The 25,203-nt window shown below is 45.8% G+C and overlaps 1 protein-coding gene across 2 annotated transcripts in view; it reads left to right on the top strand.

Moving 5' to 3' along the window:
- Nucleotides 1-24,369, top strand: part of CS (citrate synthase) — a 43,803-nt gene extending 19,434 nt beyond the window's left edge. Inside the window, exons 2-11 of one of the 2 annotated variants that reach the window (XM_066369791.1) lie at nucleotides 2,293-2,343; nucleotides 4,015-4,122; nucleotides 5,886-5,951; nucleotides 6,602-6,733; nucleotides 6,982-7,170; nucleotides 20,980-21,179; nucleotides 21,708-21,837; nucleotides 21,958-22,059; nucleotides 22,262-22,471; nucleotides 22,803-24,369. In XM_066369791.1, the coding sequence (XP_066225888.1) occupies nucleotides 2,293-2,343; nucleotides 4,015-4,122; nucleotides 5,886-5,951; nucleotides 6,602-6,733; nucleotides 6,982-7,170; nucleotides 20,980-21,179; nucleotides 21,708-21,837; nucleotides 21,958-22,059; nucleotides 22,262-22,471; nucleotides 22,803-22,973 (1,359 nt within the window). In that variant the 3' untranslated portion in view covers nucleotides 22,974-24,369. Of the gene's footprint in view, nucleotides 1-2,289; nucleotides 2,344-4,014; nucleotides 4,123-5,885; nucleotides 5,952-6,601; nucleotides 6,734-6,981; nucleotides 7,171-20,979; nucleotides 21,180-21,707; nucleotides 21,838-21,957; nucleotides 22,060-22,261; nucleotides 22,472-22,802 lie in introns of both variants that reach the window. The other variant, XM_066369790.1, reaches the window with a different exon arrangement.
- Nucleotides 24,370-25,203: the final 834 nt, after the last annotated feature.

Genomic DNA, 25,203 nt, shown 5'->3' with positions numbered 1-25,203 from the left:
ACTTATGAACTGCTTATTTCTGGAATTTTCTATTTAGTATTTTTGGACCATGGTTAACTGAAACTATGCTATGTAGTATATAATTGGTTGTATTTTTCAAAGGCAGTGTTGAATTTTTTGTTGCAACTCAGTGATTTACTCATAGAAAGCTGGTTCTCTTTGCTGGAGGGGAGGAACCTATCTCTAAACCAGAGGTCGGGAATCTTTTTGGCTGAGAGAGCCATGAACGCCACTTTTTTTTTTTTTTTTTTTTTTTTTTTCTCTCAGAGACCGAGAGAGGGATAGACAGAGACAGACAGGAACAGAGAGATGAGAAGTATCAATCAATAGTTTTTCATTGCGCAGACCGAGTAACCACTTGCTCAAGCCAGCAACCTTGGGTCCAAGCTGGTGAGCTTTTGCTCAAACCAGATGAACCTGCGCTCAAGCTGGCGAGCTTGGGGTCTCGAACCTGGGTCCTCGGCATCCTAGTCCGACACTGTATCCACTGCGCCACTGCCTGGTCAGGCGAATGCCACATATTTTAAAATGTAATTCCGCCCTGGCCGGTTGGCTCAGCGGTAGAGCGTCGGCCTGGTGTGCGGGGGACCCGGGTTCAATTTCCGGCCAGGGCACATAGAAGCGCTCATTTGCTTCTCCACCCCCCCCCCTTCCTCTCTGTCTCTCTCTTCCCCTCCCGCAGCCAAGGCTCCATTGGAGCAAAGACGGCCCGGGCGCTGGGGATGGCTCCTTGGCCTCTGCCCCAGGTGCTAGAGTGGCTCTGGTCGTGGCAGAGCGACGCCCCGGAGGGGCAGAGCATCACCCCCTGGTGGGCAGAGCGTCACCCCTGGTGGGTGTGCCAGGTGGATCCCAGTCGGGCGCATGCGGGAGTCTTTCTGACTGTCTCTCCCCATTTCCAGCTTCAGAAAAGAAAAAAAATAAAAATAAATAAAATAATTCCGTGAGAGCCATACAACGACAAGGAAGAGCCATACACAGTTCAAGGAAGATCCGATAATAATCAACGTCGACAGGCATTCACTAGGAATAAAACGCAATAAATTGTATTTTATTGGATAATGTGTAACGTATACGTTACACATTATCCAATAAAAATTTGGTGTTGTCCCGGAGGACAGCTGTGATTGGCTCCAGCCACCCACAACCATGAACATGAGCAGTAGGAAATGAATGGATTGTAATATATGAGAATGTTTTATATTTTTAACGCTATTATTTTTTTTATTAAAGATTTGTCTGCGAGCCAGATGTAGCCATCAAAAGAACCACATCTGGCTCGCTAGACATAGGTTCCCAACCCCTGGTCTAAACAATGAAGTGGGCTAGCTACACCATTTGTCTTTGTAGTGAGGGATATAACCTTGACTTATAGATCTGTCTTTCTGTGTAATTTTCTTTCTGAAGTATATCTTTAAAAATTCCTTTGGGTGCAGGTGTATAGGTGATAAACTCAGTTGGGTTTTTTTTTAGGTTTTTGTTTTTTTGTTTTGTTTTGTCTGAAATGTCTTTATTTAAGCCCTTTAAGATATTTTCTCACCTAGGTACACAATTCTAGCTTAGTTATTCTCTCAGTACTTTGAAGATAGTTTTCTAGTTTCCATTGCTGTCAGTTGTTACTTTGTAGAGGTTCCGTCTTCTGCTTTTTCCAGGAGCTTTTGAGGTAGTGTCCTCAAAGTCCACCTCAGCCTGTGGGTTTTCCTAGACCAACTGAAGAGGTTGAAGTGTTGCTGGAACACTAGGTGTTGGAGAGATCTTACCAGCTGGGTTAAGTAATTAATCAGTTACCTCATTGCTTTTCTCCAGGCCACTCAGAACTATTAACAGCTAGATTGGGATGGACTGGGTTCTCTGTAGCAAGGCCTTTCTGACCTTTCCTCTATGCCTAAAAAAGCCAAGCCCTGGAACCCAGGGGATGGGACAAAGTCTGTCTTTAGGGAATGTAATGAAGCTCTGGATGCCTCCAGATTTGGTAACTCCTTCTAAGCTATTCATGGCCTTTTACAGCTTTCTTTTCTTTTTTTCTTTTTTTTAACTTATTCATTTCAGCGGGGGAGGGGGCGCAGGAACATTGAGTTGTTCCTGTATGTGCCATGACCAGGGATCGAACCGGCAACCTTTGCACTTTGGGATGATGCTCTAACCAACCTAGCTATCTGGCCAGGGCTTTTATAGCTTTATTATGGCAAACTGTCCTTAGAAGCTGAGATAGAGAGAGGCTGAGTCACTGTCACTCTTTGTTACTACATAGGAGGGAGGAGTAACTATTGCATAAATTTTTTGTTTTCTCAGCAGAATGCATCCTGTCTTGTTCTTGCTGCCCGGCACGCTAGTGCTTCTTCCTCGGTAAGATTTGAAAAAGAGGACTGAGAATCATTGAAGCAGCCTGACTGTGGAGTGGGGTTGGGGGGGTGGTTTGGCTATTACCCAGACTCATCATCATCCTGAGTATCTATCTTTTGGAGGTATTTGTGGTTTTTGCCTTTTTTTTTTTTTTTACAGAGACAGAGTCAGAGAGAGGGATAGATAGGGACAGACAGGCAGGAACAGAGAGAGATGAGAAGCATCAATCACTAGTTTCTCGTTGCGAAACCTTAGTTGTTCATTGATTGCTTTCTCATATGTGCCTTGACCGTGGAGCTACAGCAGACAGAGTAACCCCTTGCTCAAGCCAGTGACCTTGGGTCCAAGGTGGTGAGCATTTTTGCTCAAACCAGATGAGCCCGCGCTCAAACTGGCGACCTCGGGGTCTCAAACCTGGGTCCTCTGCATCCCAGTCTGATGCTTTATCCTGGTCTGGCTGTTTGTGGTGTTTTTTGTTTGTTTGTTTGTTTTTTGTATTTTTCTGAAGCTAGAAACGGGGAGAGACAGTCAGACAGACTCCAGCATGCGCCCGACTGGGATCCACCCGGCATGCCCACCAGGGGGTGATGCTCTGCCCCTCCGGGGCGTCGCTCTATTGCGACCAGAGCCATTCTAGTGCCTGGGGCAGAGGCCGAGGAGCCATCCCCAGTGCCCGGGCCATCTTTGCTCCAATGGAGCCTCGGCTGCGGGAGGGGAAGAGAGAGACAGAGAGGAAGGAGAGGGGGAGGGGTGGAGAAGCAGATGGACGCTTCTCCTGTGTGCCCTGGCCGGGAATCGAACCCAGGACTTCTGCACGCCAGGCCGACGCTCTACCACTGAGCCAACCGGCCAGGGCCTGTTTGTGGTTTTTGTTATTGTTGTTATACCATTATTATTACTACTACTTTAAGAAATAATTTATTCAGTAGCGTAGTGAGATTGAATATCAAATATATTTGCCTAATCTTTTTAAAAACTGTGATAAAATATACCATAAAATTTATCATTTTAACCATTTTATTTATTTATCTTTTACAGAGACAGAGTGAGTCAGAGAGAGGGATAGACAGGGACAGACAGACAGGAACGGAGAGAGATGAAAAGCATCAATCATCAGTTTTTCATTGCGCATTGCAACACCTTAGTTGTTCATTGATTGCTCTCTCATACGTGCCCTGACCGCGGGCCTTCAGCAGACTGAGCAACCCCTTGCTGGAGCCAGCGACTTTGGGTCCAAGCTGGTGAGCTCTTGCTCAAACCAGATGAGCCCGCGCTCAAGCTGGCGACCTCTGGGTCTTGAACCTGGGTCCTCCGCATCCCAGTCCAGCACTCTATCCACTGTGCCACCGCCTGGTCAGGCTCATTTTAACCATTTTTAAGTGGATTAGTTCAGTGGCAGTAAATACATTCACTTTATTGTGCAATCATCACCACTGTTCATCTCCAGAACTTTTTCATGTTCTCAGATTGAAACTCTGTACTTGTTTAAACAACTCCCTATTAATCTCCTTTCCCTCTGCCTAATCTTTTAACCTCATCTATACAGAGTAATTGACCATTCTTCCCTGGCAGATAGAGAAAGCCAAGTTCTAAAAGGCAGTCTTCATATGCCTACTTTGCAAGAAATATAGTTAACATTTTGACCGTCACTTACCCTTTCCCTTTCTCTTTTAGAATCTGAAAGACGTATTGACCGACCTGATACCTAAAGAACAGGCCAGAATTAAGACCTTCAGGCAGCAACATGGCAAGACTGTGGTGGGCCAGATCACTGTGGACATGGTAAGGGTTGTGGCTTTGGGCTGGAAAAGTAGCTCTTTAATGTGTTTCACCAAAAGTACCATTCTTTTCACTGACTATTGAAAAGCATTCTCTCTCTTACAAGGAACTGTTGGTGCTTAATTGTGTTTATTAAAAATTAGACTGTTGGCCTGACCTGTGGTGGCGCAGTGGATAAAGCATCGACCTGGAAATGCTGAAGTCGCCGGTTCGAAACCCTGGGCTTGCCTGGTCAAGGCACATATGGGAGTTGATGCTTCCAGCTCCTCCCCCCCTTCTCTCTCTCTGTCTCTCCTCTCTCTCTCTCCCTCTGTCTCTTCCCTCTCCTCTCTAAAATGAATAATAAAGCCCTGGCCGGTTGGCTCAGCGGTAGAGCATCGGCCTGGTGTGCGGGGGACCCGGGTTCGATTCCCGGCCAGGGCACATAGGAGAAGCGCCCATTTACTTCTCCACCCGCCCCTTCCTCTCTGTCTCTCTCTTCCCCTCCTGCAGCCAAGGCTCCATTGGAGCAAAGTTGGCCCGGGCGCTGGGGATGGCTCCTTGGCCTCTGCCCCAGGCGCTAGAGTGGCTCTGGTCACGGCAGAGCGACGCCCCGGAGGGGCAGAGCATCGCCCCCTGGTGGGCAGAGCGTCGCCCCTGGTGGGCGTGCCAGGTGGATCCCGGTCGGGCACATGCGGGAGTCTGTCTGACTGTCTCTCCCCGTTTTCAGCTTCAGAAAAATACAAAAAATAATAATAAATAAATAAATAATAAAATGAATAATAAAAAAAAAAAAAATCAGACTGTTAATGGACCTGGCCAGTTGGTTCATTGGTAGAGCATCACCCAGTGTGTGGATGTCCAGGATTTGATTCCCAGTCAAGCCACACAAGAGAAGCGACCATCTGCTTCTCCACTCCACCCCACCCTCTCTCTCTCTTTCTCTTTCTCTTTCTCTTTCTCCTGCAGCCCGGGTCGATTGGTTTGAATTCATCAGTCCTGGGCACTGTGGATGGCTCTGTGGAGACTCCACCTTAGGCACTAAAAATAGCTGGGTTGTGACCATGGCCCCAGATGGGCAGAGCATGGCCCCAAATGGGGGTTGTCTGGTGGATCCCAGGCAGGATGCATGCAAGAGTCTGTCTATCTCCCCTCCTCTCACTTGGAAAAAGAAAAAAGAAAAAATTGAATTCTTTTTTTTCTCCAGATTTAATTATTGAGCCTAACCTAATTCACCTATGGGAAGGATGAATAAAGTTTCTGTTTCTCTTTCTAACCTCTTAGTTTTTGGGGCTAAGGCTCTCTGTCTTTGAGATGATGCTGTACTGACCATCCAGTTAAAACCACAGCTCTAGCAGGCCCTCTAGAACAGCTTTAGGATGGCTTCTCCTCTAGCCCTAAGAGTCTGAGCAGCTCAATAGATAAGGTAATTCCATAGCAGCGTTTAGCCATTGGTCTCTATCTTCTTCTCCTGTAATATATCCCATTCTGTTTACTTTGGTTGATGGGAATGAAAGAGTAACAGTAGGCAGAAGAAAAAAATAAGAAAAGGAAGCAAGCAGAGGTAGAAACATTCAATATATTGATTTTTTAAATTTAAATTTTCATTTCCAATGTTAGCAGTCTCCCTTGCAAAGTTCCATACTGTAGTAAGTTGCCTCCTCAGAAATCATCTTCCCTCAAATGAAGTGTTGCAAGTCAGACATAAATGACTTCTCCCAAATCCCATGAAGCATAGTATAGTAAGCTCTAGGCTGAATTCTGTTGGTTGCATCTTCTTTCTTTAGATGTATGGTGGCATGAGAGGCATGAAAGGATTGGTATATGAAACATCAGTTCTTGATCCTGATGAGGTAAGAGGTTCTCATGTTAATCACTAATAATTATTGTGTGTACTGAGTATTGTGCTTAGGGTGAAAGGAAAACAAAATTAAGCACCTACCTTCATATTTTGGAAGGCTGAAAATAGGTATATATGGATAACTGAGAAGTAAGTTTAGATTTAAAATAAGTCAACTAGTAAAACAACAAGTACAAAGCAGAAGTAAATTATGTGAAGATTTAAGTGGCCCTGACCAGTGGCTCAGTGGATAGAATGTCAGCCCAGTGTGTGGATGTCCCAGTTTGATTCCTGGTCAGGGCACACAGAAGTGACCATCTGCTTCTCCACCCCTCTTCCCCTTCTCTCCCTCTTCCCCTCCTATAGCCAGTGGCTTGATTGGTTGGAGTGTGGCCCCAGGCACCAAGCATGGCTTGGTTGGTCCAAGCACATAGGACCTCAGATGCTAAAAATAGCTCGGTACTCAATCATCAGCCATAGATGGGATTGTTGGGTAGATCCCAGTCAGGATGCATGCAGGAATCTGCCTCACTATCTCCCCTCCTCTCACCTAAATAATAATAATAAAAGTTCTACTCCAATTTGTTGAAATGTCTGATAAGAGTCAATTATGTGGTTTTTAGGCTAATAAATTTAAGTTTTAACTCTTACTTTTTCTTTAAGGGCATCCGTTTCCGTGGCTACAGTATCCCTGAATGCCAGAAACTGCTTCCCAAGGCTAAGGGTGGGGAAGAACCCCTGCCAGAGGGTTTATTTTGGCTGCTGGTAACTGGGCAAATCCCAACAGAGGAACAGGTAAAGCAGAAAGACATTGGCCTTTCTCATTTCCCTCCTTTGCCTTTCTCTAATCTCTGACACTTAATCCTGACCTGACTATGGGTAGTAGTTTAAAGATAAACAGTGAGTGGAAGGAATCAGAGTAGAATTGTGGCTTTATAAGTGGATCGGATTGAATTCTCTTGTGTTTTCTTTACTCATAAGTCACTGTATTTTTCTCTTCTTTTTTTCCTTGCCTAGTTTGAGCAGTATCTCCTTCTCCACAGGTATCTTGGCTCTCAAAAGAGTGGGCAAAGAGGGCAGCTCTGCCTTCCCATGTGGTAACCATGCTGGACAACTTTCCCAACAATCTGCACCCCATGTCTCAGCTCAGTGCAGCCATTACTGCCCTCAACAGTGAAAGCAACTTTGCCCGAGCGTATGCAGAGGGAATCAGTCGAACCAAGTACTGGGAGGTAGGGAATTGTGGTGTGATTGACGTGTGATAGGGATTCAAAAAGAATTGAATGTAAAGGGAGAAAAAAAGTGTAGAATCTTTAGGAAAATTTACTTCTAGTTATGCCAGGAACTTATTTACCAAATTTTTATTGTATCTTGCTTTTTTTGTCAGTCTTTGGGATTACAAAGGTATATGGAACATGCTTTTTATCACCAAAATTATTGGTTTGGTTAGGGTGATGTCCCTGTAAAAGAGAAATTATAATTCAGTAACCCTGCTGAAATACGCACACAGGGCTGTTGGAACATTGAAAAAGGATTTGACTTAATTACAGGGTTCCCAGGGGAAGATTTCACAGAGTAGTCTCATCCTAACCCCAACAGTCCCATCTCCTCTTCTTCAAATAGGACAACCTTGAGAAGATTTATGAGATGAGCCTGACCAGGCAGTGGCACAGTAGATAGAGCGTCGGACTGGGACATGGAGGATCCAGGTTTGAGACCCCGAGGTTGCCAGCTTGAGCCCAAGGTCACTGGCTCAAGCAACAGGTCACTCTCAGTCTGCTGTAGCCCCTCTGGCCAAGGCACAAAGGAGAAAGCAATCAATGAACAACTAAGGAACCACAACAAAGAATTGATGCTTCTCATCTCTCTCCCTTCCTGCCTGTCCCTATCTCTCTCTCTCTCTCTCTCTCTCTCTCTCTCTCTCTCTCTCTCTCTCTGTCACCAAAAAAAGTAAAATAAAATAAAATTTACAAGATGAGGGACAATGGCAGCTTAAGGCAATACTAGAGTCTGGGACGACTCTGGGTCAGCCTCAGTTATGCACTAGCAGCCTATTCAACATACCTGGCAGAAGTGGGAGGGAAGTTAGTATCCCAAAAGCAGGAACCAGGATACTGAGTTTTATTTTCTGAAAATGAAGTATTTGTACTCTGTGGTAGTAAAAAACTTATGCCTTGTCCCGGTGCATATTATCTAATTTCTTCCATCCTATTTCCAATACCCCACATGCTCATAAACATTGGGTAAGGTACAAGTTTTCTGGATAGGTATATAATACGACATCTTCTTTTCTTTTGTTTCTTATTCCAAGACAGGTAATATAGGAGCAGAAGAGCTCCTTTTTGCAGGACATGTATACTAAATGCTGTTTGTTTGGTTTTTTGACAGACAGGGAGAGACAAAGAGAGGGAGAGATAGGGACAGACAGGAAGGGAGAGAAATGAGAAGCATCAATTCTTCATTCCAGCACCTTAGTTGTTCATTGATTGCTTTCTCATATGTGCCTTGACTGTGGGGCTATAGCAGAGTGAGTGACCCCGCACTCAAGCTGGTGAGCCTTGCTCGAACCAGATGAACCTGTGCTCAAGCCAGTGACCTTAGGGTTTCGAACCTGGTTCCTCTGCATCCCAGTCCGACAATCTATCCACTGTGCCACCACTGCCTGGTCAGGCCTAAATGGCTTCTTTTTTTTTTTTTTTAATTATTATTTATTTAGTGAGAGGAGGTGAGGCAGAGACAGATTCCCACATGTGCCCTGACCAAGATCCACCCAGCATCACTAGAGAGTGATGCTCTGCCTGTCTAGCGCCCTTGCTCAGTTGCAACCAAAGCCATTTTTTAGTGCCTAAGGCAGAGGCCGTGGAGACATCCTCAGTGCCCAGGGCCAACTCACCTCAGTCGAGTCATGGCTTCAGGAGGGGAGGAGAAGAGAGAGAGAGAAGCAAGAGGGGGAGGGGTGAAGAAGCAGATGGGCGCTTCTCCTGTGTGCCCTGGTCAGGAATCGAACCCGGGACATCCACACACTGGGCCAACACTACCATTGAGCCAACTGGCCAGGGCCCTAAATGATTCTTTTTTTTTTAATAATTTTGGATATTCTTTTTTTTTCTTTTTTTTTTATATTTATTTTATTGATTTTAGAGAGGGACGAAGGGAAGAAGAGAGAGACAGAAACATTGATCTGTTTCTGTATGTGCCCTGATCGAGGATCAAACTGGTAATCTCTATGCTCCAACCAAACAAGCCTTCTGGCCAGGGATATATGAGGATTTTATTTATTTATTTATTTATTTATTTATTTTAGATCTTATTTATTGACTTCTAGAGATAGGAGAGGAGAGACAGAAAGAGAAAGAGGTGGGAGAAACTGGAAGCATCAACTCATAGTAGCTGCTTTCTGTATATGTCTTGACCGGGCAAGCCAAGGGTTTTGAACCAGCAACCTCAGTGTTCCAGGTCAATGTTTTTTTTGTTTGTTTGTTTTTTCTGTATTTTTCTGAAGCCGGAAACAGGGAGAGACAGTCAGACAGACTCCCGCATGCGCCTGACCAGGATCCACCCGGCACGCCCATCAGGGGGCGATGCTCTGCCCCTCAGGGCGTCGCTCTGTTGCGACCAGAGCCACTCTAGCGCCTGGGGCAGAGGCCAAGGAGCCATCCCCAGCGCCCGGGCCATCTTTGCTCCAGTGGAGCCTTGGCTGCGGGAGGGGAAGAGAGAGACAGAGAGGAAGGAGAGGGGGAGGGGTGGAGAAGCAGATGGACACCTCTTCTGTGTGCCCTGGCCGGGAATCGAACCCGGGACTTCTGCACGCCAGGCCGATGCTCTACCACTGAGCCAACCGGCCAGGGCCTCAGGTCAATGTTTTATCCATTGTGCCCTCACAGGGCAGGCCTTATTGATTTTTTTTTTTTTTTTTTTTACACAGAGAGAGAGAGTCAGAGAGGGGGATAGATAGGGACAGACAGACAGGAACGGAGAGAGATGAGAAGCATCAATCAGTTTTTCGTTGCGACACCTTAGTTGTTCATTGATTGCTTTCTCATATGTGCCTTGACCGTGGTCCTTCAGCAGACCAAGTGACCCCTTGCTCAAGCCAGCGACCTTGGGTCCAAGCTGGTGAGCTTTACTCAAACCAGATGAGCCCAGGCTCAAGCTGGTGACCTCGGGGTCTCAAACCTGGGTCCTCCGCATCCCAGTCCGATGCTCTATCCACTGCACCACTGCCTGGTCAGGCGAGGATTTTATTTATTGACTTTAGAAAAAGACAGAGAAAGAGAGAGAGAGAGAAAAGCAGGGTGGGAGGAGGAGCATGAAGCATCAACTGTAGTTGCTTCTTATATGTGCCTTGACTGTGCAAGCCCAGGGTTTCCAGTGGGCAACCTCAGTGTTCCAGGTCAATGCCTTATCCACTGCACCACCACAGGTCAGTCACTAAATGATTTTTGATCATAAGATGCCAACCACCAAGAAAACCTGAAAGAGTTCACTGTGATGCAAGGCACAGAATGGTCTGTGGGCCATACTCTGGTCCACTGGTCTGATGAAATCCCCTTAGAATTTTGGGAAATCCCTGCTTTATTTGGTTGGTCAATGTATGTTTGATGCCAACTGTATGTAAAGAATTATGTTTACTGTTGGGGGAAGGAAGGAGAGAGAGTTTACAATTGATACTAGTCTGTTTGGCATTAAGGAGAAGGGTATTGGAATGGTGCAGAATATACACATTCACAAACACTTAGAGCATTTATAGAGCCACACATCAGTAAGTTCAGAAGACTGTATAACCTGAATATATTGCTTTTTTAATTTTCTTTTTAAAATGATATTCAAATAATTGTTATCTGTGTTGGTTACCATAACACATAAGGTTAAATCAAAACCTGAAGTTCGCCTGACCAGGCGGTGGCACAGTGGATAGAGCGTCGGACTGGGATGCGGAAGACCCAGGTTCGAGACCCCAAGGTCGCCAGCTTGAGCGTTGGCTCATCTGGTTTGAGCAAAGCTCACCAAGCTTGGACCCAGGATCACTGGCTCGAGCAAGGGGTTACTCGGTCTGCTGAGGGCTGACGGTCAAGGCAAATATGAGAAAGCAATCAATGAACAACTAAGTGCCACACGAAAAACTGGTGATTGATGCTTCTCATCTCTCTCCATTCCTGTCTGTCTGTCTGTCCCTATCTATCCCTCTCTGACTCTCTTTGGAAAAAAGAAAAAACAAAACAAACCTGAAGTTCTTTTCTTTTAAAACTCATCTTTCAGAAATTGACTGCCCAGAAGTGCCTGTTACTACTTACGGTATGGTTGTCTTGAGTGTCATGGGGAAGGGAGAAAACAGCTGCTTCACACTTTTTAATAGATGCCTGTGAGGTGTTTCCCAGGCGTGGTCCCAGCTGGTTAGTCCAGTTTGAGTGTTGTCCCGAAATGCCAAGTTTGCAAGTTTGATACCCAGTCAGGAAGCAACAAACAAATGAATGCTTCCCACCCTCTCTCTTTTCTCTCTTTCTTTCTCTCTCCCCCACCCCTCCCTCCCAAATCTTTTTTTTTTTTTAAGATATTTTCTAGGCATCCAGACATGCTACATTGCTTCAGACTGTGTTTGTTGAATTGCTAAAATGTACTCCTCCGCTTGCTATTGCCTCTGTCTGTTGGTAAACATGTATTTCAAGACTTTGCCAATCTCTGGAGAATATAAACAGTACTGATGTGTATTTGTCAGCCTTAGGATGTGTGTCTAATAAGTCACCAAAAATTAGCACCAATCAGTTTTAGTGCTTTAGTTTAGTGGAGCTTAATACTCTTTTGCTGCCACATCTTGTGACTCAGGTCAGACATACTATTTCAGTTCAGTTTTGTTTTGGTTACTTTAACCATGAGTTATTTAAGAAGAATTACATGACACCATTCAGCTGGTTATTTCTGTTTAAAAATTTATGTTGGGGCCTGACCTGTGGTGGCGCTGTGGATAAAGCATCGACCTGGAAATGCTGAGGTCGCCAGTTCAAAACCCTGGGCTTGCCTGGTCAAGGCACATATGGGAGTTGATGCTTCCAGCTCCTCCCCCCCCCCCCCGTCTCTCCCTCTCCTCTCTAAAATGAATAAATAAAAAATTGAAAAAAAGAAAAAGAAAAAAAATTAAAAAAAAATATATGTTGGTCTGGCGTATGGATGTCCTGGGTTCAATTCCAGGTCAAGGCACACAGGAGAACCATTTGCTTCTCCACTCCTCCCTTTCCCCCTTTTCACCCTCTTCCCTCCCACAGCTAGTGGCTCGACTGGTTTGAGCATGGTCCTGAGTGCTAAGGATAGCTTGGTTGGTCCAAGTGCATCAGCTCCAGACATTAAAAATAGCTTGAGCCTGACCTGTGGTGGCGCAGTGGATAAAGCGTCGACCTGGAAATGCTGAGGTTGCCGGTTCGAAACCCTGGACTTGCCTGGTCAAGGCACATATGGGAGTTGATGCTTCCAGCTCCTCCCCCCTTCTCTCTCTCTGTCTCTCCTCTCCCTCTCTCTCTCTCTCTCTCTCTCTCTCTCTCTCTCTCCCTCCCCCTCCCCCTCTCTCTCTCCCTCTCTCTCTCCCTTTCTCTCTCCCTATCTCTCCCTCTCCACTCTAAAATGAATAAATAAAAAATAAATAAAAATTTTATAAAAAAAAAAATAGCTTGATACTCGAGCACTGGCCCCAGATGAGGTTGCTGGGTGGATCCCAGTTGAGGTGCATGCAGGAATCTGCCTTACTATCTCCCCTCCTCTCACCTAAAAAAAAATTATGTTAAATTTATATGTGATCTGAATCTTGACTAGAATCATCAGTTACATCTTGTTTATTTATATATACCTCAAGAGGATGATTTGACTACTCTTATTTATTTATTTATTTTTGAGAGAGAGAGAGAGAGAGAGAGAGAGAGAGAGGGACTGACAACTAGGATGGGAGAGAGATGAGAAGCATAAATTCCTAGTTGTGGCACCTTAGTTCAGTTAATGCTTTCTCATATGTGTCTTAACGGGGGGTGGGGGGGGCTCCAGCCAAGCCAGTGACCCCTTGCTCAAGCCAGTGACCATGGGGTCATGTGTATGATCCCACATTCAAGCTGGTGACCTCGGGGTTTCGAACCTGGGTCCTTAGCATTCCAGGCTAATACTCTGTCCACTGCATCACTGCCTGGTCAAGCTTACTACATTTCTTCCACCCGTTCATAGAACTTTAGATAGTGTAACCACTTTGAGTTTAAAAAGTTCAGCCTTTTTCTATTTGGCTTAGCTTCACTCATGACTAGTGGATTGCTATGATGCAACTAGCTGTTTAATTGTAAAGTAGCATTAAGTAAATGTTGAGTAAGATTTGTGAAGTAGCTGACAGATCAAGTTTTGCTATAACATAACCTTTTGTAAGGTCTATAAACAGTATATATGTAGGTTTTGAAGTTGTTCATAATCAAAATCATTCTAACACCTAACCACTTGAAAACATGCCAAATATGTTCATCGTCTACTTTAATCCTTAGAACAACTCAGTGAGGTAGATGTTGTTATTTTGGTATTCCCATTTTACTGAATGGGAAAACTGAAGGTTAGAGAAATTTAAGTAGCTTGCAGCTAAGTAAATAGTAGATACAAGAACCAAATTTAAGTTTGTTCCACTCTGGGATCTCTTCACTGTTAGTACTATCTTCTATGTCTTTGTGTGTGTGTGTGTGTGTGTGTGTGTGAGTGTGTGTGATTTATTCATTGATAAAGAGGAAGGAAGTGAGAGAGAGAGAGAGAGAGAAACATCTGTTCCTGTATGTGCCCTGACCAGGGATTGAATCAACCTCTGCTTTTTATTTTTTTTTATTTATTTATTTATTTATTTATTTATTTTGTATTTTTCTGAAGCTGGAAACGGGGAGAGTCAGACAGACTCCCACATGCACCCGACCGGGATCTACCCGGCATGCCCACCAGGGGCGACACTCTGCCCACCAGGGGGCGATGCTCTGCCCCTCCGGGGTGTCGCTCTGCCGCGACCAGAGCCACTCTAGCGCCTGGGGCAGAAGCCAAGGAGCCATCCCCAGCACCCGGGCCATCTTTTGCTCCAATGGAGCCTTGACTGCGGGAGGGGAAGAGAGAGACAGAGAGGAAGGAGGGGGGGGGTAGAGACGCAAATGGGCACTTCTCCTATGTGCCCTGGCCGGGAATCGAACCCAGGTCCCCCGCACGCCAGGCCAACGCTCTACCGCTGAGTCAACCGGCCAGGGCCAGCCTCTGCTTTTTAGGATGAAGCTCTAACCAACCAACCACGCTATCCAGCCAGGGCTTCTGTGTCTTCTTAATAATTACTGATAATTGCCTAACCAGGCAATGGTGCAGTGGATAGAGCATTGGCCTGGGACGTTGAGGACCCGGGTCTGAAACCCAGGCTCATCCAGCTTGAGTGCAGGGTTGCTGGCTTGAGCATGGGATCATAGACTTGAGCAAGGGGTCACTGGCTCAGCTGCAGCCCCCCAGTCAAGGCACATATGAGAAAGCAATCAACTAACAACTAAGGTGCCGCAACAAGTTGATGCTTCTCATCTCTCTCCCTGCCTGCCTGTGTCTGTCTCTCTCTCTCTCTATCTCTCTCGTGCTTAAAAAATAAAATTATTGAGAACTAAATACTTGATCCAGATTTACTAGCAATAGAGATAGTGGCTCACAGTGACAGTTATCAGTTTGTTGCCTTTACTCCAGACTGTTGTGATGGTGGCGTGTTTTATTTTTATTTTTCATACAGAGTCAGAGAGGGGGACAGATAGGGACAGACAGACAGGGAGAGAGATGAGAAGCATCAATTTCTCATTGAGGCTCCTTAGTTCATTAATTGCTTTTTCATATGTACCTTGATGGAGGGGAGGGGGGCTACAGCAGAGCAAGTGACCCCACACTCAAGCCAGTGAGCCCACGCTCAAGCTGGCAACCTCGGGGTTTTGAACCTGGGTCCTCCACATCCCAGTTCGACTCTCTGTTCACTGCACCAGATGGTGGCGTGTTTTAATGTCTTTCCCCCCCCCAAGGCTTTATTAAATAATTAATGTGGCCTTGGCCACTTGGCTCAGCAGTGGAGTGTCAGCCCAGTGTGTGGAAGTCCCAGGTTCAGTTATCGTCAGGGCACACAGAGGAAGTGACCATCTGCTTTTCTACCCATTCCCCCTCCTCTCTCTTTCGTCCTCTCCTGCAGCCATGGCTCAACTGCTTTGAGCAAAGTTGGCCCTGAGTGCTGAGGATGGCTCTATGACCTCGGCCTCAGGCACTAAAATAGCTTGGTTGCTAAGCAATGAAGTGGCAGCCCAGCCAGGCAAAATATTGCCTGGTAGGGGCTAGCAGAGTAGATCCCAGTCAGGGCCTATGTGGGAGTCTACGTCTGCCTCCCCATTTCTCAATTTAAAAAAAAAAATTGATAGAGCGTCGGCCTAGCGTGCGGAGGACCCGGGTTCGATTCCCGGCCAGGGCACACAGCAGAAGCGCCCATCTGCTTCTCCACCCCTCCCCCTCTCCTTCCTCTCTGTCTCTCTCTTCCCCTCCTGCAGCCAAGGCTCCATTGGAGCAAAGATGGCCCGGTCGCTGGGGATGGCTCTGTGGCCTCTGCCTCAGGCACTAGAGTGGCTCTGGTCCCAACATGGCGACGCCCCGGATGGGCAGAGCATTGCCCCCTGGTGGGCAGAGCTCGCCCCATGGTGGGCGTGCCGGGTGGATCCCGGTCGGGCGCATGCGGGAGTCTGTCTGACTGTCTCTCCCTGTTTCCAGCTTCAGAAAAATGAAAAAAAAAAAAAAAATTGATGTGCAATACTTCTCTGCCCGACTTTTTTTTTTTAACTTTTCTTAACTGTATATAGCATTGACCACCATAAAAAAGCAAGGTAAGGATCCCACACTGTCATACCTAGTCTGATATCTGTTGCTTTATATACTTCATTCTCACTGGTACAACAATCTCCTTGTTGTGGTTTATTTATGATGTGGCCATTCATACTTTCCAGATGATTTTGAAAGTTAGTGTATACTTCACAGATACCAGTTTGCCAGCGGTTTGTTCTTGGCATTCTGCCAATGAATCCAGGTCTCTGAGAGCTGCCTTTTTTTAAAAATTATTTTATTTTATTTTTTACAGAGTCAGAGAGAGGGATAGACAGGGACAGACAGGAACGGAGAGAGTTGAGAATCATCAGTTTTTCGTTGTGACACCTTAGTTGTTCATTGATTGCTTTCTCATATGTGCCTTGACCGTGGGGCTACAGCAGACCGAGTAACCCCTTGCTCGAGCCAGCGACCTTGGGTCCAAGCTGGTGAGCTTTTCTCAAACCAGATGAGCCTGTGCTCAAGCTGGAGACCTTGGGGTCTCAAACCTGGGTCCTCCGCATCCCAGTCTGACGCTCTATCCACTGTGCCACCGCCTGGTCAGGCGAGAGCTGTCTGTTTTTGATGCAAGCTTCTGGAAATGATCTATTTCATTGGGGGATGTAAATCTGCAAGGAGGTATAGTTAATAGTATGATTATCATGTAAGTAATCTGAGAACTTGCAAAGTGTTTCTAAGTATTTCTTGCTTGAAGTAGCTTTTATTTTGGTAGTATTCTCACTGAATTCTGGTGGCATTGACAAAATTAACTGAGTATATGAGTATAGATGACTTCATAGAGATTAACTCATTTAAGCTAGTTATTACAAATTTTGCTCTTAAGCCTTAACGAAAAAATGATAATTGATGCTTCTCATCTCTCTTCATTCCTGTCTGTCTGCCCCTATCTATCCCTATCTCGAACTCTGTCTTTGTAAAAAAAAAAAAAATAGAAGAAATTTTGCTCTTAGTTCCACCAGAGTGACCGAAACTTCATCGTGTGTGTGTGTGTGTGTGTGTGTGTGTGTGTGTGTGTGTGAGAGAGAGACAGAGAGAGACAGAGAGAGACAGAGAGAGACAGAGAGGGACAGACAGGCAGGAAGAGAGAGAGATGAGAAGCATCTTCTTTGTTGTAGCTCCTTAGTTCATTGATTGCTTTCTCATATGTGCCTTGATTGGGGGGCTACAGCAGACCGAGTGACCCCTTGCTCAAGCCAAAGACCTTGGGCTCAAGCTGGTGAACCTTGGGTTTTTTTTGTGTGGGTTTTTTTTTTTTTTTTTTTAAGATTTTATTTATTCATTATAGAGAGGGGAGGGAGAGAGAGAGAGAGAGAAGGGGGAGAGCAGCAGGAAGCATCAACTCCCATATGTGCCTTGACTGGACAAGCCCAGGGTTTTGAACCAGTGACCCCGCATTCCAGGTTAATGCTTTATCCACTGTGCCACCACAGGTCAGGCAAGCAATCACTTCTTGTAAGAGCTTTTAACCCAGTTATTTTCATAGGCTAGCACTATATAATATCAACCAGCAAATATTTATTCCATGCTTTTTTTTTTTTTTTTTTTGGTGGGAGAGACAGAGTCAGAGTAAAGGGACAGACAGGAAGGGAGAGAGATGAGAAACATCAATTCTTCATTGCGTTTCCTTAGTTGTTCATTGATTGATTTCTCATATGTGCCTTGACCGCGGGCCTTCAGCAGACTGAGTAACCCCTTGCTCGAGCCAGCGACCTTGGGTCCAAGCTGGTGAGCTTTTCTCAAACCAGATGAGTCCGTGCTCAAGCTGGCAACCTCGGGGTCTTGAACCCTGGTCCTCCGCATCCCAGTTCAACGCTCCGTCCACTGTGCCACCACCTGGTCAGGCTATTCCATGCTTTTTAAGTATAAGGAACTGTGGATGAAATAATTATTTTTTAAGATTTTACTTATTGATTTTACAGAAAGAGTAGAGGGGAAAGAACAAGAGGTATTAACTCATAGTTACTTTATTTTAGTTGGCTTGTTGTATGTTCCTTGACCAGGCAAGCCCAGGGTTTCAAACCAGCAACCTCAGTGTTCTAGGGCAATGCTCTATCCACTGTACCACCACAGGCCAGGCAAAAGCAGAACCTTTAAAAGTTATTTTTAAAAGATTTTATTAATTTTAGAGAGGAGAGAGAGAAAAAGCCAGGAGGGAGGGACGGGCGGGGACCATCAATTCACAGTTGCTTCTTATATATGCCTTGACCAGACAAGCCTGGGGTCTTAAACTGGCAACCTCAGCATTCCAGGTCAATGCCCTATCCACTGCGCCACAGGTCAGGCTATTATTATTGGGGGGGGGGGGGGGGCAGGAAGCATCAACTTATAGTAGTTGATTCTCATATGTGTCTTGAACAGGGTTTCACACTGGCATCCTCAGCACTCCAGGTCAATGCTTTATCTATTGCACCACTACAGGTCAGGGCGAATCTTTAAAAGTCTTTAAAAATCAAGACTAAAACCCTGTTTCTTCCCTAAAGGAACTTAAAATCCTTTTGAGCTCTGGCTAGGTTGGTTCAGTGACAGAGCATCTTCCCGGTTGTGGATGTCCTGGGTTCAGTTCCTGGTCAGGACACAAGAGAAGTGATTATCTACTTCTCTACCCCTTCCCCTCTCCTTTCTCTCTCTCTCTTCCGGTCCTGCAGCCATGGCTCAGTTGGAGCAAGTTGGCCCCGGGCACTGAGGATAGTTCCATGACTTCACCTCATGTGCTAAAATAGCTCAGTTGCTGAGTAGTGGAGCAGTGGCCCCATAGGGGGCTTGCTGGGTGCATCCAGTTCGGGCACATGTGGGAGTCTGACTCTCTGCCTCCTTGCTTCTCACTTAAGAAAGAAGAAAGAAATCCCTTTGAGAAGATAAAAGTTGGCCCTGCCCGGTTGGCTCAGCGGTAGAGCGTCGGCCTGGCATGCGGGGGACCCGGGTTCGATTCCCGGCCAGGGCACATAAGGAGAAGCGCCCATTTGCTTCTCCACCCCCACACCCCTCCTTCCTCTCTGTCTCTCTCTTCCCCTCCCGCAGCCAAGGCTCCATTGGAGCAAAGATGGCCCGGGCGCTGGGGATGGCTCCTTGGCCTCTGCCCCAGGCGCTAGAGTGGCTCTGGTCACGGCAGAGCGACCCCCCGGAGGGGCAGAGCATCGCCCCTGGTGGGCGTGCCGGGTGGATCCCGGTCGGTTGCATGCGGGAGTCTATCTGACTGTCTCTCCCCATTTCCAGCTTCAGAAAAATACAAAAAAAAAAAAAAAAAAGAGAGAGAGAAGATAAAAGTTGAGCAAGTGCGCTGGCCAGTAGCTCAGTTGATTAGATAGAGCCTTGTCTTGTCTTTTTTTTTTTTTAGATTTTATTTATTGACTTTAGAGAGAGGATGGAGAGAAAGGGGAGGGGCACAGAATGGGGTTTCTTATATGTGCCTTGACCTGGCAAACCCAGGGTTTAAACCAGCAACCTCATTATTCTAGGTCAATGCTTCATCCATTGCACCATCACAGGTCAGGTAAGTTAGAGCTTTGTCTTTTACGCCCAGGTTGTGGGTTCAATCCCCTGGTCAGTACACATACAAGAGTCAACCAATTAATGCATAAATAAGCGGAACAAATTGATGTTTTTCTCTCTCTGAAAAAATCAATGAGTTAAGCCTGACCAGATGGTGGCACAGTGGATAGAGTGTTGGCCTGGGACACTGAGGACCCAGGTTCGAAACCCCAAGGTCACCGGCTTGAGTGCAGGCACATCTGGCTTGAGCATGAGGTCACCAGTTTGAGTATGGGATTGTAGACATGACCCTATGGTTGCTGGCTTGAAGTCCAAGGTCGAAGGCTCAATTGGAGCCCGCTGGTCAAGACACATATGAGAAGCAATCAGTGAACAACTAATGTGCCACAACTATGAGTTGATGCTTCTCATCTGTCTCTCTCAGTAAATAAATAGTAAATGAACACAACAAAATTATCAAATAGGCTTGCTTAAAAAAAAAATTTCCCTGGCCGGATAGTTCTGTTACTTAGAGCATCATCCTGAAGCACAGAGGTTGCCCATTCAATCCTTCAGGGCATGTACAAGAATCACCCAGTGAATGCATAAATAAATGGAACAATAAATCGATGTCTCTCTCCCCCTCTTCCGCTTTTCTCTCTGTCTAAAAAAGCAAATTAATTAAAGGATAAAATAAATTAATTTTGGCCCTGGCCGGTTGGCTCAGTGGTAGAGCATCGGCCTGGCGTGCAGGAGTCCCGGGTTCGATTCCCGGCCAGGGCACACAGGAGAAGCACCCATCTGCTTCTCCACCCCTCCCCCTCTCCTTCCTCTCTGTCTGTCTCTTCCCCTCCTGCAGCCAAGGCTCCATTGGAGCAAAGTTGGCCCAGGTGCTGAGGATGGCTCCATGGCCTCTACCTCAGGTGCTAGAATGGCTCCGGTTGCAACGGAGCGGCACCACCTGGTGGGCATGCCAGGTGGATCTCGGTCAGGCGCATGCGGGAGTCTGTCTGACTGCCTCCCCATTTCCAGCTTCGGAAAAATACAAAAAAACAAAACAAAATAAATTAATTTTAAAACCTAGTGCCTGATCTGTAGTGGTGCAGTGGATGAAGCGTTGACCTGGAACACTGAGGTCACCAGTTCAAAACCCCCCAGGCTTGCCTGGTCAAGGCACATACAGGAAGCAACTACTATGAGTTGATGAATTCTGTTTCTCCTCCCTCTTTCTCTCTTTTCCTCTCTTTCATTCTCCTCTCTCTAAAAGTCAAATAAAATCTAAAAAAAGTTAAATAAAAAAAAAAACCTAGTGCCTTACCACATTCATTGAGCAAAAAATCACGTTGCAGGAAAGATCATGATTAAACACTTAAGGGTTTACAATCTGACTTTGGATTTAACTAAATGCTCTGAGCTTCATTTCCCTGATCTGTAAAATGGAGGTCATTGTATACTTTGTAGAATTGTAAACATTGGGAATAATGTTTTACTGTACCTGGGATAATATAAATAAATCATCTAGTGCAGTGCCTGGGTCATAATAGTTTAGTTAAATGGTTTTTGTTGTTATGCTCCATAGGAAAGCATTCAGTGTATAACCATCAACCCAAATAGCCTGGTCCATGGAGGACAGTAGCATCCCTGCCTAATTATTTGTTGATTATTATTTTTTCCCTCAATTTTCCTTTTATCCCCTTTAGTTGATTTACGAAGACTGTATGGATCTGATCGCAAAACTACCTTGTGTTGCCGCAAAGATCTACCGAAATCTGTACCGGGAGGGCAGCAGTATTGGGGCCATTGACTCTAAGCTGGACTGGTCCCACAATTTCACCAACATGTTAGGCTATACCGATGCTCAGTTTACTGAGCTCATGCGCTTGTACCTCACCATCCACAGGTGAGCTAGACCCAGCACCCATAGTTTGGATTGGTGGGAAATTTTAAGAAAACCTCCTTAACTGTCTCATCTTCTGGGAACAAGTGGTAGACAGCAAGGCAATGGAAAATGACATAAGGGATGATACAAGATAAGTAAGGGATCTAGTAAAGGTCAAGGGGTATAGGGAAGTTATAACCACACCAAGAACAAGTTAGTGCTTCTAGCTGGGAAAGGCTTCAGCTGCCCACATTAGGTTTTCCTTTAGCTTTCTAGGGGCTCCCTCTTCTGGCCATTGTTTATGAAGCTGGAGTGAGAGTCAGGGAGCTTGGCATACAGGCATCATCAACCAGTAGCCTCTCCAGCCCCAGATTAGTGAGCAAAGGCTGGTAATGAGACTGGGACATCTCTTACAAGACCTTATGAATAACTGACTGGCTATAGGCTGGTGTGGGCCCATAACCAGGCTAGTGTGTGACGAGAACAATATCTGCCCGTGTTTGCTCCTCTTTCTCTTGGTCTTGATTCTTGTTTTTTGTTTCCCCACAGTGACCATGAAGGTGGCAATGTAAGTGCCCATACCAGCCACTTGGTGGGCAGTGCCCTTTCAGACCCTTATCTGTCTTTTGCAGCAGCCATGAACGGGCTGGCAGGGCCTCTGCACGGACTGGCAAATCAGGTAAGGCCGTTCTTTTACTGCTCCATGGCTTTTTTACTCCCATGCTTTTGTTTTTCTGATCTTAGTATTCTCCTTGGCATATGTATTGACACTCTTTTATTCCCCACACGTTACCCACAGGAAGTGCTTGTTTGGCTGACACAACTACAAAAGGAAGTTGGCAAAGATGTATCAGATGAGAAGTTACGAGACTACATATGGAACACACTCAACTCAGGACGGGTAAGCAGAGAGAGATGCTTAGCAATAGGAAAGAAGCCAAGATCCAGGTTCTGCAATTTGGAAGAATTAAAGAGAAAAGAATGAGAAGAGGTCCCTAAATTAGAGGAGCTTCCCCTCCTCCATTTGTCTACCCTCAAGAATTTAGAAGAGACAGAATTTCTGACTGAGAATACAACTGGCTTTCCCCCCTCACTCTTTATAGGTTGTCCCAGGCTATGGCCATGCAGTACTAAGGAAGACAGATCCACGATATACATGTCAGCGAGAGTTTGCTCTGAAACACCTGCCTCAGGACCCCATGTTTAAGCTGGTCGCTCAGCTGTACAAGATTGTGCCCAATGTCCTCTTAGAGCAGGGCAAGGCCAAGAATCCTTGGCCCAATGTAGATGCTCACAGTGGGGTGCTGCTCCAGGTGAGTCCTCCCTTCCCTTCTCTTTACTTTGTACCAAACACTGCTGTTCTGTGCCATGCACAAAAGCAGCTCCCTGGTCAGATTAGGGACTCTTCTCTTTCCTTACCTTTTTGATAAAGTTGCCTATAGTTGGAGAAGTGCAGGCAAGAGGAAAGGGGTGCCTTTTTTTTTTCCCAGAAACCCAATTGCTATACTTTTCCCAGTGTCATTTTTTTTCCCCAGTGTCATTTCTGTTTAAGGTGGATGGGATTAAGGTTTCAATAACCTTGGATTTGTATATGCCACTACCTCTGAGCCTTTAACAAAAACATTTTTCTCTTTTACCTTACAGTACTATGGCATGACGGAGATGAATTACTACACAGTCCTTTTTGGGGTATCACGAGCATTGGGTGTACTGGCACAGCTCATCTGGAGCCGAGCCCTAGGCTTTCCTCTAGAGAGGCCCAAGTCCATGAGCACGGATGGTCTGATGAAGTTTGTGGACTCTAAGTCAGGATAAAACTGAAGACTTGAGGATACTAACTACCAGAAGTGAGGGAGCTTTAAAAAAGTATACTTTGGTTCTGTTTCAGGGGGCTTTTAAAGACAAGATTAAATTGCATCTGAGGCACTGATAATAAGCTTGAGGTTAAATATAAATTAAGCCTTTAAATGATGAAGAGTGACCCCTTTTTTCCTAACCAGCTCCTTTCCCCTGCCTGGTATGAGTTGCACACCAACAGTAGGATGACCAGGACTAATGCATGTGGTGTGGGCTAGATCTGGCCCCTCCCCCCACTCACCACCATCTCCAGAGTGAGAACTTGGCTCCTCTTTCCCTGGGTCAAAGCTGATAGCAGAGAATTTGCAGTCACTTCAGAGCTTTTGGTTCTACCCTGCCCAGCCCTGTACAGGCTAGCAAATGAGGACTCTGCCCCTTCTGTTTCATAGGAATCGTGCTGGATTGTCAGCTGTACCAAGCCGTTTTCCTCTCCTATGTGCACACACTTCCTAGCAAGACCTATTGATTAGCTGGACATGCTTTGAACATTTTTTTTAATGCTACCAGGTGACCAGAAAGGCCATGGCATTTGTTATTGATGGCACAGTGTTTGATTATTTCTCTTTTTAAAATTATCCCGTAAAAATTAAAATGTGGGAATGTTCTGTTCCCCACTACTATACTACTACTTTCAGGTTTTCTATACGTGCTATCCCTCAAGTTGAGGATGCTCTGGCCCTTCCCCTCTTGGTTCCTACTGGAGACCTCTTTCACTGGGGGTTGTATAAAGCAGTTTGATATGCGGTCTTTCCCAGTAATTTGGCTTTATCAGTGCTTAACATAAACTAAGCTTTTTCACCATTACCCTCTGGTCCTTTTTTTGCATTTATTTTAGTATGTTGTGGGCCATAGAATAGAGACTTGGGAATGACCGGCATAACATCTTCATGGTCTGGTCCCAGGGATATACTAGCACCTTCCTCTGAGCAGGAAAATTATTTAAGTTTGGACATGGTCTCCTTTGAATATCGAGTCCTAGGGCTGAGGGTATTAAAAATAGTAAACCTCCCTCCTCATCCTTGTCCACAAGAAAATATCCTTATATTTATCAAGGTCCTTATAGTGCCTGCCCCATCCCTAAAGAGCTCATAGTACAGTGTTTGTTTTAGAAGCACAGGTTTCAGTGACTCAGAATGCTCTACTGCCTTTTCTTTAAGAAAGGATTGAAATACACTCCTGCTGTGCCCCTTTCCTCCCTCACGACTCCTGCCTGTTTGTGTGGGTCCCTCATCACCAGAACCACGCTGTTGAGATGGACACACTGTCTATAAACTCCTGGGTAACTTGTCAAGTTATGATGCAGACTTCAGATTGTTCTGTATAAAATGCAAAATAAATGTTTTTATTAACAGTGCTTGAGCCTATTATTAAATAAGGCCTGGAGGAATTTATTATGAGGTAAGGAATCTGGCTGGCAAGATCCTGGACTTAATGGGATATAAGTTATGTATATCTGTTTAATTTTAGTTAAGTTTGGCCTTTTTTACCCTAATTGAAAGACAAGCTCCCTGTAAGAATTCCAAAAGAGACTTTTTGTCTTTGCTCAAGGTTAGTAGTCCTTGACTTTTAGTCCCCACCCTTTCTGATTTTGTAAGGTAGGAGCACTGAAGGACTATAGCTGAGACCTCACAACTGCTGATGTGATTAATCCAAGGAAACTGGTCCAGCCCACTGTGTGAAAAGAACAAAATATACCAGGGATAAATAGGGGTAGGATGGCTAGCTCAGGATGAGGGAACAACTGGAGTGCTCTGGTATTTAATAGAATGCCTGTTTTTCTTTATAACCTCCCTTAAGAAGGCCCATAAAGGCCCTGGCCGGTTGGTTGAGCGGTAGAGCATCGGCCTGGCGTGCGGGGGACCAGGGTTCGATTCCCGGCCAGGGCACACAGGAGAAGCGCCCATTTGCTTCTCCACCCCCCCTCCTTCCTCTCTGTCTCTCTCTTCCCCTCCCGCAGCCAAGGCTCCATTGGAGCGAAGATGGCCCGGGCGCTGGGGATGGCTCCTTGGCCTCTGCCCCAGGCACTAGAGTGGCTCTGGCAGAGCATCGCCCCTGGTGGGCGTGTCGGGTGGATCCCAGTCGGGCGCATGCAGGAGTCTGTCTGACTGTCTCTCCCCGTTTCCTGCTTCAGAAAAAACCCCCAAAAAAACAAAAAAAGAAGGCCCATAAAATAAGAGGTGGTCCTGAG

Source organism: Saccopteryx leptura, chromosome 2, assembly GCF_036850995.1.
Source record: "Saccopteryx leptura isolate mSacLep1 chromosome 2, mSacLep1_pri_phased_curated, whole genome shotgun sequence".
Classification (NCBI taxonomy): domain Eukaryota; kingdom Metazoa; phylum Chordata; class Mammalia; order Chiroptera; family Emballonuridae; genus Saccopteryx; species Saccopteryx leptura.
The sequence above is the reverse complement of the archived record's forward strand: the minus strand, read 5'-3'. Positions and strand labels throughout refer to the sequence as shown.